Genomic DNA, 18,082 nt, shown 5'->3' on the forward strand with positions numbered 1-18,082 from the left:
TCTGACTTAGGGCTTGAGTTGCACATTACAGTAATTAAAAGGCTTTGGGATAGTTTGGAAACATGGGCTTGTGTGTCAGGACTACAGATGATGCTAGGAGAGAAAACACACAAGGTCTCAGAAACAGTCTCCATCAATCAGATTGCAGTCTCTAGAACTCACTCTGCATTTTATGCACACTGGCTCCTATACGGATTCTATTATCCTTATCTCCTTTTGTCTACCAACTCACTCAGTGAACATCAAAATCAACTCATTTATGTGGACTTTCCTGACCTCTTTGTGGGCTCTTAGTCCCTGAGCTGAGCTTCTTCTCCAAGGCCCGCCCGCCCCCCCCCCCAGTCCTTCATAGCTTTGTGAGTGTGTGAGCTTCCAAAGACAGCACCCATGCCCCTCAATTGCTATCTGGCAACACCGAGTGCATCTTTGGAATAAATGAAGGTCGCTCTTTTTGGTGATTGTGGTGACATTTTGTTTGTGCCCTAACAAATAAAGCTTTCCCGGAGATCAGAGTTCGGAGCTAGCTACTTGTTAACCTTAGAGGCCAGACAGTGGTGGCATATACCTTTAATCTCAACACTTCAGATCTCATGCCTTTGATCCCGGTACTTGGGAGGCAAATGCCTTTAATCTAAGCACCAGAGAGGAGGAAACAGGAAATGACATTGCTGGGCAGAGAGAGAGGAGTATAAGGCGGGCTGGTCCCTTTGCAGGCTGAGGAGTTGGCGAGGTACAAAGTGACTGTGGCTTGCTCTGCTGTCTCCCTGATCTTTCAGACTCTGATCTTTTATACTCCGTAATATCTGACTCCAGGTTTTTATTATTAGGACCAGGTAGAATTTGAGCTACAGGTGATGGGATTGAAGTCCAAAGTACCTGCTTCCTGAGGTCAACACAAAAAGCACCAGAGATTCTGTGGTGTGAGCTGATATCAGTGTGGGCTCAAGGAGATGGGGGATGGGGGGAGTATGTGGAATGGTCTGTGGCCATGCAACAGTATGGCGATTTCCCTGCTGGTAGGTGGGTGGGAAGGCTTGTGTCTGTGGGCGAATGGCTGGTACTTTGGAGGCACAGCATAAAAACAGTGGGATGTGGGCTCAAGTCTGGTAAAAATGGTGGTGGAAAAGCAAGGTAGCAGCAGAAGACCATAGAGAGAAAGGCTGTGTCCTGGGGCTTCGGGGATGCTTTCCCCTTGGTTCTTCCCAGGACAGGATGAAGGGCAGTTATAATGGAATCATTACAAAGTACAAGGACAAAATGACCGGGGTTCAAGAGCAGTGGTAGGTAGAGGAAGGTGGAGGAGAGCAATGAAAGGAAAAGAAAAGGTGAACTATGTAGTTATAGAATCAGGAGTGTGTGCTCTGTGGACAGTACAAACACAGACAGGAACCCACGTGAGGGCCGAGCCTGCACAGGAGCCATGTCTACTGATTCCCTCAGAGATCTAGGGACAGGAAGCCCAGTGAGCGTCAAGCTGACAGAGGAGTAATGTCCCTTGCTGATCATGGAGACATAGGGACAGAAACCTGGGTGAGGGCTGAATATATGGCAGGGCTGATGTTAGGGGTGCTTTGGGTCCTCACAGCCTCACTGGTGACTTCTGGCTCTGCTGCTCGTATAAAAGAAAGTAAATACGTCAATGCAGTTGGGTAGCTGACCTGGTGGGAGTAAGAATGCCTTAATGCCATCTTTCCACAAGGTCCAGTCTGTGTTTTCATCATTGAGCTCCTTTTACTCCTGTCTCATGCCTGACCTTAAAGTCATGCAAGCCACCCACTCCCTATGTTCCTACTGCTCTCATTTTACCCTCTGTTCTCTTTCTTTTCTATATTTTTGGGTTTTGTTTGTTTGTCTTTATTTTTTGTGATTTGACCCCAAGGTCTCCCTTGTAAACTGAACGATAGCCCCCTGTGGCCCTTATGAATACTTTTGATTATCTCAGAGTGGACCATGGGTCTCTTCCTAGTTGGCAATCATCCATGTACATCCAGTTCTCCTGGAGAGGTGGGATTCAGACAACAGACTTTTGTCTCTCAGCCCTGTATTCTATGGCAGTCTCCATTCCAGCATTCCAGCCATGCTTCTGCCTCCCCCAGCTTTCCCCAACTGCAGCCAGAGTCAATTCTCTAAGACCAGGCTGATATCAGGTAGGAAGAGCAATACAAACCTCTACACAGTGGGTATGTCATCCTTTAATTCTCTAAGGAGGGAATAAAGTCATGGTGTTCCAGAGAAAGCCCTTTGCTTGGTTCTACTACCTGAGTTGTCTCTGGTTTTCCCAGATACTCTCTGGGTCCCCAGTTGCTTCATGGATCCTTTATAAGCTCATATTTGAGCCACCACCCAGCTTTATTTACTGGTTTGTTTAAATGCAGGCTTGTGTATATGGGTGTATGTGGGCATAGGGTACGTGTGTATGTTCAATCTATCACTGCCAAGTCCAGTCTAGAATATTCTGTCCATCATTTTGTCATCATATGGGATTAGGAAGGCCAGCAGCTGCTGCCTTAAATGAAAGGGTCAGAATAAGAGTCAGTACACTTCATCCCTGAAGAAAGAAGACAAGCTGTTGTTCAGGAAGGAAGGCCAGAGATCCTGCAGTGTGGGAGTCTCCAGGAATGGCCAAAACAGTGGTCAGTCTCCCATTGTGACGAAGCTGGAGAAAAAGATCAAGGCTAAAACGGGAGTGGAGAGCACTCATGGGGAGGGAACAGAGGTAGGAAAGACAAAACACTGGCTTGCAAATAGTCTTATACTGCTCAACACCCTCAGTAGAGTTCCATTTCTACCAAGAGCTGACTTGAGTCACACCCATGAGGATGCAAGAGGGCGCTGAAGCTGGATGGGCATATGGATGCCCAGCTGGGACACTGCAGCATCAAATCTGGTCTATGGCATGTGCCAAGAAGTCCTTGCTGCATTGAACTGACTAGTAATTTGGCTAATTTCTCACTGTGCCCATGCTTCCTCTTGGGAATTCATACACAGTTCACAGAGTATTTTGGAATTTTGTATGTTGGCCATGGATGAATAATGATGAATATGAATTTATCTCTGTGCACATATGTATACGCAATGTAAAACATACATAATAGAAAACACTTGCAAAAAGGCAAGAAAGGCTTCTAGAATTAAGTAAGACACCATGTCTTTGAGTGTTTAGAAAATATAGTCTGTAAGTTAACCATATAAGATGTGATAGGTATAAAACACATGGAAGGTGAATTAAGGTTGGATCCATTTCTGCAGTTTGCTGAAAAGTCCCTGGCCAGGAATACCTGCAGACGAGGCAGCCCTGGGCCCAAGTGTCTTTGACTCATCTTGCTGGCATTTGTGGACAGAGCAGTGCAGTGAATGAATGACTCCTTAACCACCAGCATTGGGGACAGAGTTGGATTTGGGGGTAGAGAAAGTGGGCAATGATCTTTAGAACACTCTTTGCCTGTATGACTCCTTGTCTTTATGCCTCAGCATCCCCATGCTTGTGTTGGAAGGCCACCATAGAATGCAAGTCTTTGCAGGTGCTCAGCGGAGTTCTGGGGCCTGCTAAGGTAGGGATGAAGACAGCAGTCGTACTCCTTCCTGTTGCTCATCCAACCATAGCAACTTCACATTGGTCCATTTCAGTGCTTGCTGTTCTATGCTTTGAGACAAGAGGCTTGTTCTCTCAAGACACATGAAATGGTGGTCACTATGGATCAGTCTGGGTACCAAAAATCATTGCTGTCTCACCTGGAGACTGATGTGATGGGACTTGTCATTGATGCATTTTTTGGCTTGTTTCGTATGAATACTGGGTGTAAGTCCCACCTCTGTCATTTCTTAATAATTCCCTAAGCTCTCTGAGCATCTGTTTCTATATTTTTAATGGGGGAAACTGAGGCCTAATGACAACATCTGTGGCTGTTCCATTCTTTGTGTTGTATAAAGTGTGAGCATTAGCTGACAGCTGAGCAGGTGTTGAGATCTCTAATCATTGGCGACCAATCAGAATTTGAGGGTTGTTTCTCTATGATTTGTACTTACCAGTCTTCCAGGTTAGAGAGGCAATCTGCATGTGCATTTGTTCTTCTTTGAATACTGTTTGGGGCCTAGTTTATCCTTATCATCAACGTTTAAAAATGAAAAAGTGTTTAAAATAGCATCAGTTGATACGATAGTTTTTTTCTCATTCGCCGAGCTTAAAAAAAAATGACAAAGCCTATGAACATTTAAAAAATAATGGATTGGTTGGACAATGTCTAGTGATGATGGCTAATCTATGTTGTTAACTTGACAAAGTCTAGGATCACCTATGAGGCAAATCTCTAACCATGTCTTTGAGGGAGATTCCAATACAGTTTAACTGAGGTGAGAAGACCTACCTACCTCGAATGTGGACAGCACCATCCTTTGGGGTAGGGTCCTGCACTGAATAAGAGGGAGAAAGCACATTGAATATGAGCATTCATCTTTCTGCTTCCTGACTGCTGACATGATGTGACCAGCCACCTCATGCTCCTTCCCCATCTGTACCCTCAGATTGTGAGTAGAAATAAACTCCTCCTTCCTTGAGTTACTTCTTGACAAATATTCTTGACAATGAAAAACAGGAACACTGATCTTTAGACAGACTTACCATTCTTGGGTTTAAAACACATGGTTTAATGATTACTATTAGGCCCTAACCGTTTTCCTGGATTTTCTGAGTCATCTGCAATTCTCTTGGGTCTCTGTTGTGCAGGCTGTCCACTATCACTACATGTGGTAGGCATCTCTGTCTGTAAGAATGTGGGGGGAGTGGCCGAGGGATGGAAAGTCAATCTGATGTCTTCTGAGGACAGAACCTGGAGGAGAGTAGGTCCCTTGCTGTACAGACCTTCTTGGACAAGAACAGTACCTTGGAGTTCTGTGTCATGCATGATTTGAAAATGCCAAAGGGGAACACAGAAGTCCAGGAAATGGGCAACGGGAGTGAGAGTGAAGTGGGGTTTCCATCATTGAACAACATACTCCCCCCCTTCCTGTACAATGTGTTTAATTAATTTGTTTGGCATGGATTAAAACAATGGCTCCTTTCTGGGTTGTGGGGTTAATGTAACAGGCCATGGAATGTACAAATCAATATTCATGAAAATAAAAAGCAAGTCCGTTTTACTTCTCCAAATTTAATTTTGTGTCATGTAGGTGGATGAGCAATACACCTTGTTTTGTAAATTGTTTTGTTGGGGACTATGGAAATGGCAGGCAGGGTGAGGCTCTCCTGATGCATCCTACATCATCTGGGATATTCACTACCTGATCAGTATAGAGTAGAGCTAACAGCAGGTAGTGCTTTCTAGGTCCCTCCCCAACCCTCACCCAGGGTGACTCTCAGGGAGCTGTTCTGACCTCGGGTGCTGATAGCAGGGCCCTTTCTTGTAACCCACATTGTTAGTCTAGGGACAATAATGATCTAGACCCATCTTTTTCAGGTGTGGGTATCTACCCCATATGGGATCACACAATTGAATGTGAGGGTTGTGGAAAATTTGCCAAGAGTAAAAGATTTCTGAACGTACAATGATCAAATTCTAATTTAAATGGAACACTTACCAGATTTAAGATTTTTCTGAAAGTTCTGGCTTGTGCTCATGGGGTCTCACGACTTTATAACCTTTATACTACTTTATACTACTTTAACTTTATAACTTTACTACTACTACTACTACTACTACCACTGCTACTACTATGCATCACAAAATCAGCCACATAATGACAGTAAACACTGTCTTCCAAGTCTCCACTCAGATGCGAGACTATGCCATGAACTGCAGGGGCTCACACAATGCATCCAAAGCTTTCTGTTCCTTTTTGAATTGTAATGGGTTAGTTATAGATAACAAAGGCTTAATATTTTTCTACCACCATACCCCAGCAAGTATTAAATATGTAAGCCCATGGATTGCATTATGATGGACTCCTTGATTTAAAAAGAATGTTTGCGAGATACACGCTGGGGAAGGTGAAGAGAGTGAGACCGTGGGATATTCAGCCTTGAATGAGACGTCTGTAGCACACTCCGCTCCAAAGGCTCAGGGGAAGGAGGGTGGGAAGACTGTCAGAGGTAGATGCAGTGGATGACTACAGGGAAAGAGTGGTTTCCAGACACAACAGGGCAGCTGCACATATGAACTCACAAAAGTCATGACAACATGCACAAGACTTGTGCAAGCTCAAGCCAGACAAAATGACAACATGGATAGAGGAGGTGTGCACCAAGTCCATGCCTAGCTAAGGAGCGTTGGCAGCTGATAGCTGCTGGGAGACAGAGGGTCGGTTTGCTTTAAAGGTGTAGTTCCTGGTATATCAACCACGATCCAGTGGATGCTCAAACACCCAAGAGAATGTGGACAGAACAAATTGGACTCAATGGGTTTAAAAATAAAGAGAGAGAAAAGAGGTCACAAAATTGGAGGAGGGGAGGGAGGGGAGAGTGAATCTGGGAGGAAGTGGGCATGAGAGGTGAAAATGACCAAAATAGATCTATGAAATTCTCAATGAATTAATTAAAAATTGCTGTAAGTTGCTGATTTGAGTTTCATTAAAAATTTATTACATGTATTTCATCTTGTGATTAGGACAGAATGTCCAGCCATTTCTGAAATAACCCTAAACTTACTTTGCTACATACTGATTCTAAGCAGTGTTCTCTGCATTGATGATCACAAAATCAAAAAATTGGACAACTCTAAATTCTGCACCATCAAATATTTACCCTTTTATGTAAAAATAAGTCCTTCCCACTGGTATGCCTTTTTCTTTAATAAATGGTGAAATTGTAGATATGCCGATGAATTGTCTTAAAACAAATGTCTTTGTAATTTGTGTTGTAATGTAAGAAAAGCAGTGTTCAGGAGAAAGATGCCATGCAACAGGGTTAAAGCAGAGTTTTTTTTTAATTAGGGAAAGGGATCATAAAAAGGGAGACCAGCCTCCAGGGACAGGAGCAGCAGGAGAAAGGAAAGAGGCGGCAGACAGAGAGAGATAGAGAGACAGAGAGAGACACAGACAGAAAGAGACATAGAGAGACAGAGAGATACGGAGAGACAGAGATAAAGAGACACACAGAGAGAGACACATAGAGAGGAACAAACAGAGAGAGAGAGAGAGAGAGAAGAGAAAAAGAGAGGTGGATGGGAGGTGGGCAGGGCCCTTTAAAAAGGAAACATAGTGAATGTGCCCAGGTGGAGCTCTCAGTGGCTGCAGCTGAGGGCATATCCTGTCAGAACCCCAAGGACAGGTCAGTACAGGTGCCTGAATACTAACAATTTGTTGGGAAATGTTTGATTTTGATATCTATTTTAAATACCTGTATCCCCCAAGGACATGTAAATTTTTCTTGGGTGAAAAGGAATCATGAGAAAAAAACACTTTAAGAAGCCTCAATCTAAGGTATATTTGTGTGTGCATAGGTGTGTCACTTGAGTACAATGACACGGGTTCAAAGAGCTCAGGACAGCTACCATAGGAGCCTATGCTGGGAAGACGCAGGCCACTTGACAGGTTCCTCAAGAGCTGCTCCAGGGTCTGTGTCACCTTGTCCTGTTTGACCCAAAGAGTCTGTTTTGTTTGTCCCCACCACCTCTAATTCTGTTCGCCCAGTTACTATGTATCCCTTTTGTCTTTTCAGTGAAGAAATCCAATGGTTCGTTTAAGCCAGCAGTCAAATTGGTCACTTAAAATAACAGTACATCTCGTCCAAGTCCAAAAATACTACCCAGTGTAAGAAGGCAAGCAGGGGAAATTGGGCAGAGGAGGCTGACGACATTTAACAGTGCGCTGGAACCCCTGCTCTTTGATCCCTCCTTTTCCAGACATGGGGCAGGAGCCCAGATCCTTCTGTTTGTCTTGATTAAAGTCAGCCTCCTCCTTCCCCAGAGCCCCTCTGCCCTTCTGGGGACACAGGCTTCATTCACCACCAGCCACTCTGCCCAGACCCTGAGCACACTTTATGAAAGGCGTTTCCCACTTGGATTGAACAGGCGCTGTGTTTGTCTGAGAGGGAGAAAATGAATCACTGTAACGCGGGGCTAGGATTTGGGGTGTTGTGTTTGTCCCATGCAAGTACATAAACACAGCAGAACTCTCTGGAAACATTAGGGGCGGCACAGAGACTGGAGTGATTCGGTGGCCCCAACAGTGGGGCACATTTTCCATATGTCGGACCTCTCTGGGTTCTGCCCTCTCACAGCATTCTCCAAGTCCACGGGAAAGGCTGAGGTTTTCGCATTTCTGTCTGTGGTCCGGGAAGAGGCACAGGATCTGAGGGCTCCCTCCAGTCCAGTGAAATACACACTCGCTTCACACGGAGACCGGAGTTGGAAGCGACCGTTGTGAAACGTTAAAGATTTTCTGGCAGTGGGAAAGGGATTTTTTTCCCTTCCTCCCTCCCTGCCGAGGAAAAACAGTTCTAAGAAGAGAGTCACTTTGTAGTTGTAACTCCCATTCAAAGACTCTGAGCCGGAGAAGCGGCGGATTCCCCTGCCTCTTGTGCGCGGTCTGTGGGAGACTGTAGCTGGCCCTCACTGCCCGCTTGCTCATGAGTTTGCCGAGGACCATCTTCCCCAGGAGGGAGGCCGGTAAGTGCAGCCTCTTCATCTGTCTCTGGGGACTTGAAAGGGCCTGATCTTTTTGGAAATCTTCCTGGAGGGGTGGGAGAGGAGTTTTTCTTACTTGGTGCACACGTGTGCTGTGAGTCTGTTTGTCCTTGCCGGGGCTGGCTGGGCTCTCACCCTCCATGAACCTGACAGAGGGGTGAAGTGCATATCACGGGGTCTCTCCCTAAGGGGTGAACACACCTGGCTTCCTCTATGGCCCTTGCTGGTAAGAAGGAGCCGGGCAATGCATGTCCAATGCTGGAACTGTCAGGGTCCCCACAGCAGAAGCAGAATTTAAGGGGATTGTGCAGTGGGGTAGGACAGTGGAACAGATGGGGACCTCCCAAGTTGGGACTCAGAGGGTCTAGGTCATCCTGACTGGAGGCCGTGGCTTCCTACAGGTACAGCCCATGAGATGATGTCATTTCTTATGACAGCCCCCTGCGAGTGCTCCGGAAACAGACACAAACAGGCACTAGACGGCCGTGGTTAATACCTCTGTCCAACTGTGAAAACCGGTGAAACTCCTTGGGTTCCACTCTAACTTTGGCAAAGGAAATATACACATGGTTTCCTTTAAAAAAGAAGAGTGAGGCAAGTCAAAGGCACAGCCTGACTTTTCCAGTTCCAGAAAGATATGGGCAAAACTCTTGACAGCTTTTGATTAGCTCCCACGAAAACCTCTGAATTCAGAGGGAAGGCAGAAGGGGGGCAGGTCGCTACCCGACCTGGGGTGTGGTGTCTGTGACTCCAAGAGGACCTAGCTGGCTTCCTTGAAGATCCGGGGTAATCCATTCGTGTCTCACAGGGTGAGAGAAATAATGACAGAGCTGAAGTCTGTGAATGTCCTGAAGGGCATGGGTATAACTTGATGACCATGTCAAGTCTCAGGAGTTCTCCTAGGTGGCCCAGCAACTGTCACAGATACCCGGGGTCTGGGGTAATCAGCAGTGGTGATTTCCTCTGGAGGAGGGAGCAGGCTTCCATTCAAATACCTCTTGTTTTTTGTTTTTTAAAAGACCGAGGGGATGTGTCTTTTCCCCTAGGGGAATCTGTCCCAGCAAGCGCTGACCTGCTACTTAGGCAGTACCTGGTGCTGGGTAGAGCCATCTTCTCAGCTTTTATCCACTTTCTGTCTCTGACTGTATCTCCTTCAGTGAGGTTTCCCTGGCAACAGACTGAGGCAGAGCTGTGAGAGTGGGACGTTCCCTGAAGAGGGTACAGGACACAGCAGGGCAGGCAGAAGACAGGGATGGAGTTTCAGCATTGGCTCTGTTTGGTCTGGCTGCTCCTATTGAGCTTGGTACCCTTACAGTTATCAGTCACTGCATGGGGCTGCCCCTGAGGCTGGACCATCATCATGGACAAGGCAGCCTTGGGGCTTTGGGAAATGCTAGAAGAGGTCAGTTGCCGTCTGTCCCAAGTAACTTTTGTGTTGGTTGTGGGAGCAATGTTGTAGACATAGGTTAAGGAGCTTCTCTGAGTGACAGCTACTCACTAAACCTGACTGAGTGCCTGCTCTTTTTATGAGATTACTTATCCACAAGATTGATTATTTATCCATTAGCAATATGGCCACCTGTCCAGTTGAATTCTTACAAAGCATCGTGATCTTGAATAAGTCCTTGTCCATCTCAGGACTCAGAATCCCTGACAACAAAATGGTTAGATAGGAGACAGACTAGAGATGACCCCAGGAACCATTCCAGCGGTACCATTTTCCAAGTGTAGATTACTGCTAATGTGACCATGCTGGTTGCCTGTGTCTGTCCAGTCATATGACTCAGGTGTCTTAATTTCTTCTGCTAGAAATTCAGAACCCAGACTCTCACAGGATCCCTGTGCATGGAGCAGCTGCCAGCAGGGTGTCGGCTTGCAAGGCAAACACCAGTTCTGCATAAGGCTGGCAGCAGGAGGGGCTGGGACTGGAGACTTCTACTATTGACTTTCCCTGCTCCAGGGAAGGAGTTCAGCTGCAAGAGACATGATGCTGGCTTCAATAGTTCAGAGCGTTATAATGTTTCTTGGGACAAGTGTGGATGTGGTGGGGTTTGCTTCATGTCTCCTCCCCTGACCTCTTTATTTTCTGGTTTTCTTTCCTTTTTTTTGTGGATACCATTTGTAATTTTCACTTCATTGCATTTTAGCTTATATTATTTAGAAATACTTACGCATTGAAAGTTGTATTAGCAAAACCAGAAAATAGTAGGTATGTTGAATTAAACTGGTTGGTATGGTAAACAAAGTATAAATTTAGAATAATATTGTTTAAAATAAGCAGGAACAAGTTGAACATAAATTATCAGGAAAAAGTTCCTATTGCAGTTTTCATGAGAGAAATGCATTGGATTTCAGGCTTTCTTACATATGCAAAGTTTAATTTTTATTAACTTTGAAAGTTAGCATAAAACACAATGGGTTTTATTATGCATTTCATATGTGTGTCATTACGCTTTGTTCTAATCCATGCCCTCTTTTCAATTTACTTTTCAATACACGGAGAGTGAAATTACTTTCTTAAACACTTGGGATTCATTTACAGTACATTACTTGTCTAGAGCATTGTGTGCTCCAGGCACTGTGCTGGGTGCTAGAGAGCTAACGGTACATATTAAATAAACAGCAGGCTCAAAGCACACGAAGGAGGAGGATTCAAGGGGCCCTCGTTGGGGAAACCAACCTAATGTGTCGGGTCAGAATGGGCTTCTGGGAGAAAGTCTTGTTGAGCTTTTATTTTTTTCAGGGTGTGTGGGTTTAAGTCAGGGGCAGGTCTGTTGGGGTGGGGTGGTGCATTGCCAGTAGGCAATTTGCTTAAGATGATGAGGTGGGAGCACCAAGAGCTTGAGACCAACTCGTGCCATACTGTTTTAAATAGGTGTGGTGTACACCTGTAATCCCAGCAGTCGGGAGACAGAGGCAGGAAGATTGCTGAGTTTGAGGACAGGCTGGACTACAAAGTGAGTTCAAGGCCAGCTAGGGCTAGATAGTCTTAGTAAACAGCACCCAACATCACCACACGGGTCAGGGCAAGGGTGGAAGTGTAGGACCTAGGCAAAGGGTACTCAGTGGTGTTGGACCAAGGAAAGACAGTGGCCTGAGACCTCCCCACTGAACCAAGCCACTATATACGAGGATGGTTTTGCTAGTGGAGCAAGATTCTCCCTGCCATCAGCCAACTGTTTTTGTCCCTGGTCCCAAGTATGCATATTATTATGAGTCCTCCCTGTGCCTTCTGGAACACCCTTTGTAAGGTCAACTCCCTCTTCTTCCTCTGGAGTATGTTCAGCAGAAATGACTTGTCAGGACCTCCCTGAGCAGAGCTTACCTTATCTTCCCCACCATGACACAGCAGTGTACGTGTTTCTGTTTGACAAGTGAGGTAAATGCAGGCACTTTTAGCAAACGATATGGGGTAGGACTAAGGTTTGGATACTAGTCAGTGTGCTCCATGTATTCAAAATCATGTATTAGTATACCACACTATGGCTGGAAAACAATATTCACACACGTGTGTGAGCATGCACACACATGTGTGCACACATGCACACATGTGGACATGCACACACATATGGGGCACACACTCACACAAATGCACACATGCACACATACATGAACACACATGTGCACACAGTGTAGAGATTTCCCACAGGTGTTTCCACTTGACAGTTGGTCCGGATAACTCCTTATCCCTAAAGTAATAGAACCCTAACCTTGATGGACTAAAATAGTCTGTGCCAGGGGCTATTTTACTATTTTCTATATTGATGCTTCAGTTTGCTTTCAATTTTGTGTTTTCCAAAGCAGCATTAAAAAGGGTTTCAAGCAAAATAAAAATAAATAAGTCATATACGAAGGGTTTCAAGCGCACAAAGAAGTAGAAACCACTGTACTAACTATTTAGTCAGTGTTCTGTTGCTATGAAGAGACACCACACCCATGGCAACTCTTATAAGAGAAAACATTTAATTGGGGTTGCCTTACAGTTCCGGGGGTTTATTCCATTATCATCATGGTGGGGAACATGGCAGCTTGTAGGCAGGTGGGTGCTTTGGCTGTTGCTGAGAGAGATGGGCTGGGCACAGCATGGGTTTTTGAACTCTCAAAGCCCATGTGTCACACTTCCTCCAACAAGTCTACACCTCCTAATCCTTTCAAACAGTGCTACTCCCTGGTGACCAAATCTACTAGTCTATGGGGCCATTCTCATTCAAGTCACCACACTAACTGTGCCTGTATCCATTAGCCACATTCGATTTTACCATCTTTCTGTCACTGTATCTACCAATCTCTTAGTCATCTTCTTCCATGCTCCATCTTTTTGATGCATTTGCGTATGTGTCAGGTATCACTAAACCTCAGGATGTATACAACTACCACAACATTTGTCAATATACAGACAGTAAAATACACAAACCTTTAAAAACATTGATTTGTTTTTATGTGCATTGGTGTTTTGCCTGCATGTGTGTCAATGGAAAGGTGCCAGATGCCCTGAAACTGGAGTTACAGACAATTGGGAGCTGCCAGTGCTCTTAACTACTGAGCCACCTCTCCAACCCCCAAACACACAAATCTTAAGACAAAGTGTAGGGTACTGGTGTGAGACACAGTGATAGGGAACACTGGGCTGGAGATGTGGATCAGTTGGTAGAGTGCCTCTCTAGCATGTACAAGGCTCTAGGTTCGATCCCTAGGACTCCCTAAAGCAGGCATAGTGGTGCGAAACTATAATCCTGACACTTGGAGGGTGAAGGGAGAAAGATAAGTCTATTGTCATTCTTGGCTACATTGTGAATTTGAAGATAGCTTGGGTTACATGAGACCCTTGCCTCCCCTGTCCCCCCCAAAGTCAACACACCAGAAGTCTCTTGTATGTACTATCAAATTGCTTGGGGGCCATATAACATGCCATTGAATTTAAAGGCTTTTTAAAGTAAAGTGTAGTGTCTGCTTCAGCATCTCTTAGCTATGAAGACAGAATCCTCACCCGTGATTGGTGGACATGCCTCACAGTGGGTACCAGTGGAAATCAGATTCTGCAGCATGGGGCAGATCCAAGAGGGAGGTAACTCTCCACTCAAGGGGTTAAAGGGAAGTTATACAGAGACTAATCCAGACTGTCACTAAGAGTGGACGAGGGTTGCAGCTTTTAGTCAGGTAGTAGGATGAGAGGAGCCAGCTGGGGCAGGGAAGATGGAGCAGGTGGACCATGGGAGCAGATCAGGGATAATGAAAGAACTGCATAGAGGCTCTAAGTATGTCCATGTCTTTCCCAGGGCCTCCTGGGGGCCCCGATGGATGTTGGGCAGTCAGCACGTGTTCATCTGCCTCCCTGAGGCTGCCCTGTGCTTCTTGATGCAACCGAGCCTGGCCCCAGCCCCATCTCTGGCAGCAAAGATTTGCTTTTACTGGAAACTACACTCAGAGCAGCCGAGAGCAGGCTACAGGCAGTGTTGGGGGACAAGCTTTCAGCTGTCTGAGCGATGTTGCGACAGAGAGGGAGAGGGTCCAGTTACAGGGGGCTGTGACTGCTGTGCCCTGCTGGTCCCTCCTTCCCTCTTTGGAGAGCAAATGGGGTGCTGTAGTACATGGGGTCTAGGAAGCAAAGCTGGCATTTGGGCTGCCAGTATGTCAAGCGGCAAGACATTCTTCAGGCTTTATAATCACCCATTTGCAAAAGGGAATCTGGCACTCAGACAGGAGAATGGCTTGTGGTGGGTCACACAGCAGCCATTGAGCAGCAGAGCTGAGGACATAGGTTGCTGGACTCCAGGGCCAGGGCTCCATTCCCTGCCCGTTCTGCCTTCTCTTGCCAGGGTGTGAGCACATGTGCCCAGCCTAATGCCAGCTTAGCCTCCTATTTGTCTGTCTTGCGTCCATGTGTACGGGTCTGACCTCAGCATCCCTGTCTCCTGCTTCTCTGTCCTCCCTTCTCCTTGCCTTTTCCTCTCCCCTTCTTCCTCCTCTTGTTCCTCTCTCCAACAACTACTTAGCACGCACTTTGTGCCAGCCCTGTGCTGGGTTCCAAGACCGTAGAGGGAGACGTGAGCCACAGTCCCTGGCATGGGGAAATCTCAATTATTGTGTAAGGCAGATACACAAACGAAAGACAGGCATGGGGTGCTTTGAGAGGGTGGGAGGGCAACCCTAAATCCAGCGATGTAATTGGGAGGCTATGTCGTGGAGGGCTTCCGGGTGGAGGTGACAGGGGCAAAACTCGAAAAACATACAACTTTGCTGGGAAGCAGTAGCTGGCTAGTCTTTCTGCCAAAGGGGTGTGCTGTACCGCCCCTGGGAGGCGGGAGAAGTAAGGCACATTTGTAGGAGACGAGCCTATGACCTTGGCAGAGAGTTAACATTTTTATATACCAAGTCAGTCATACCAAGACAATAACGGATGAGGAAAAGAAAGGATTTCTTCATCTTTAAAATGTTGCTTTCTGATACGAGGCAGGAGGCAGCGTTCCTCAGATAGTTGTGTGGGCAGAGAGAGTGAGGCCAGTTACTGCCTGGCATGACTAGGCACAGTCCTCCTCCTCGGATTCTATCTTTCCCAGTCTGAAATGGCACTGCGGGACCCAAACCCCACCCCTCGGAACACCTCTGACACCCTTAAAAAGCCAGAAAAGATGAGGGGGGATTTGGCTTCCTCCCCCTAGTTTGGAGCCAGCAGGACCCAGTAGTGTCCCAGTTATTGCCAGGGCTCTGATGGGTGGGGCTGCCCTGTATGTCAGCCAGTGAGAACTGACTTTCCATTCTTTTTCCAGGTGGAGAGGCTGGCAGGGTGCTGGTGCTTAGCAAACCACCCCAGTCTTGTCCTTAAAATAGCACCACCCAGGCTGGGACCACTCCCTCCAGCTTTGGGTTAACCATTTCCAAACCTGCCTACCAGATGGTGACGGTGGGGTAGGCAGAAACCTCAGCTCTCCAAAGTGCACTTTTTCAGCCCTCCAGAGGATGCTGGGCTCACATCTGGCCTCTGCATCCTGCTGGGTCCTCCTAAGGGAAAGGGTGGGAACTGCAGCACTTTCCAAAGGCAACTGAGCCACAGACACCGGATTGGCCTTTCTCCGGATTACAGCTGAGCCTCAGTAAGTTCTGTGCAGGGGAAACTGTCCCCGTCACTCAGGTTCTGCACTTTCAGTGACTTCCTTTGTCTTGTAGCTCTGAAATAAGGTCTCATAACTAAATTCTGTTCCCTTGAGGAGAATACACTCCCCTGTTTCCCTGGCCTGAGGCCTTGAGGGGCCAGGAGTGAAGTGTATGTTTTTAAAGTGCTATTTAACCTGAGTCTAATCATATGAGCTAGATGAAGGAAATGTCTGTAAGGGTTCTTTGTAAACCGTAAAGTACAAACAAATGTGGAAAGCCCATTACGAGACACCAGTCATTTATTTATTTGCTCAGCTATGTGTTGACTCATTCTGTAAATGTTTATGGAACCCTTATGTGGGCCTGGTGTGTTTGGGGGACCCTGCGGTGAACAAAGCAGATGAGGTCCCCGCCTAGGGGATTGTATTCTAGATGGGATAGACGGACAATCCACATGGACTCAAATAGGCTAACAGGTCACCCCCCAATGGTGGCAGGTTCCCCAAAGGAAATAAATAAGGGTAACATAGTGGAGAGCTTGTGGGGGGTGGTCACTGAGATTGAGTGGACAGGACAGGCTGTATTCAGGATAGAGCCAGCCTCCAAAGAAACTGGAAGGGGAGCTTTCTTGGGAGAGGAACAGCTGTGGCAACATAAGCTTGATTTGTTTGAGAACTAATTCAAAGGCCAAGGTGACTGTGGATTCAGTGGGCAAGAGGTTCCCAGGGTAAGGAATAATGGTAAGAAGCACAGGGATGCAGGTTTCTCCATCATTACACATTCCTGGGCCTGTTAGCATACCCCCCCACTTTCCGCTTGGAGTTTCTGATTTCCCTTCTTAGACCAAGCACGGGAGTCTGAGCTCACAGAACTCAGTTCCTGAGTTCTAAGCAAGGCCAAGCTCTTCCAGCTTCTTCTTTGCTTCCTTTGGGCAGTCATGAGATCTGAGGACTGCTGAGCAGACAAGGAGGGGCCTCTCCTTCAGAAGGCCTGATGTCCTAGATGTGATGGAGTTTCCAACTTGGGGCACAGACTGTGTAGGGTCAGTCAGAGTCCCGGCTATACTTGGGAATGAGTTTTTCTTGAGAGAGAGGGAGAGACAGAGACAGACAGACAGAGAGAGAGAGACAGAGAGAGAGACAGAGACAGACAGACAGAGAGAGAGAGAGACAGAGAGAGAGAGAGACAGAGACAGAGATAGAGAGAACGATTACTTGAAAATAGAGGGAAAGGAAAAAGCTGGACTCAGTCCAGAGGATGGGGAGGGTTCGGCTCTGATGCAAGGGGCACCCAGGAGCCTCCTCAGGTCCGGGGTACAGGTTCCTCAAACTTTCTGCCAGAGGGAAGTAGCCACAATAAATAATGCCTGTTTGGGTCCCAGTTACACTGTTTGGATACTTCAAGAAAGGCTATTGGTGCATAGAGCAGGCAGTGCTGACCAATGCCCCCATCCCACGTACTTCAGAAATTCCCGCACCTTCCTCCAGACTCAGTCCCACAATCGGGGACTGTCCCCATGCCTGCTGACAAAGGCAGCTTTGTGTTCAGAAAGCCCCAGGACTTGTCTTGTGACCACCCTGGTTGCCCAGCTGTGGATGCACCTCCACAGTCTTGCATGGAATGCCAAGGGCACCCTGCACTTTCTCCCACACCCTTGTTAACGCGTAGGGACCCGGAACATTTGATAGAGCATCAGAAAAACGTGCCAGAGAGGTCACATAAGAATCAGCCTGTTGCTCCCAGAGGGTACACTTAGGAGAAGTATATGGGGTGTTCTCTTGCATCAGATGCCACCTTGATATCAGGGACATGACAGGGAAAGGTGTGCTGGTCACATGATAAACACTCAGAAGGGTCATGTCCTTTAAGACTGGTTTTCAATGTGCTTCATGGAAGTTAAGTCATTGGTCGGAAATGGAGCATGTTCAGTACCATGAGGCATAGCCATGGCTGCTACAGACCTGGCCACTCCTTCTGAAGGATGTGACTGAGGCCCGAGAATATTCCTACAGTCAGCTAATCTGTCAGGGAAAGTGTGACACAAAGACGGGAGAGGGGGCTGGGTGGTGGAGTGAGGAGCACTTTGTTTAGAGCCCCCATGTGGTAATTTGCTAGCCGTGACCTTGGAGAAAGTTTCTTGACCTTGCTGATCCAATGTTTAACTGTGACTGAAGGTCACCAAGCACAACACCAAGTGAGTAAGTATACATTGAATTTTTGAGTGGAGACTTTGTGACACGGTTATGATAGTACTTGGGTTGCCAGCAGGATGGTGTGGTAATATATATATATATATATATTTTTTTTTTTTTTCAGTGCCTGGAATCTTACTCAAAGGCTTTCACATGCTAGGCAAGTGCATGGCCACTGAA

At 46.6% G+C, this 18,082-nt stretch overlaps 1 protein-coding gene across 2 annotated transcripts in view; it reads left to right on the forward strand.

Annotated features, from left to right (window-relative positions):
* The first annotated feature begins 8,151 nt into the window (after window positions 1-8,151).
* The window catches only part of Il16 (interleukin 16), a 93,855-nt gene continuing 83,924 nt past the window's right edge, over window positions 8,152-18,082 (forward strand). Inside the window, exon 1 of one of the 2 annotated variants that reach the window (XM_040729104.1) lies at window positions 8,152-8,600. In XM_040729104.1, coding sequence (XP_040585038.1) covers window positions 8,561-8,600 — 40 coding nt within the window. In that variant the 5' untranslated portion in view covers window positions 8,152-8,560. Of the gene's footprint in view, window positions 8,601-15,474; window positions 15,710-18,082 lie in introns of those variants that run through there. The other variant, XM_040729111.1, reaches the window with a different exon arrangement.

Source organism: Mesocricetus auratus, unplaced genomic scaffold, assembly GCF_017639785.1.
Source record: "Mesocricetus auratus isolate SY011 unplaced genomic scaffold, BCM_Maur_2.0 Super-Scaffold_4256, whole genome shotgun sequence".
NCBI classification, from domain to species: Eukaryota; Metazoa; Chordata; class Mammalia; order Rodentia; family Cricetidae; genus Mesocricetus; species Mesocricetus auratus.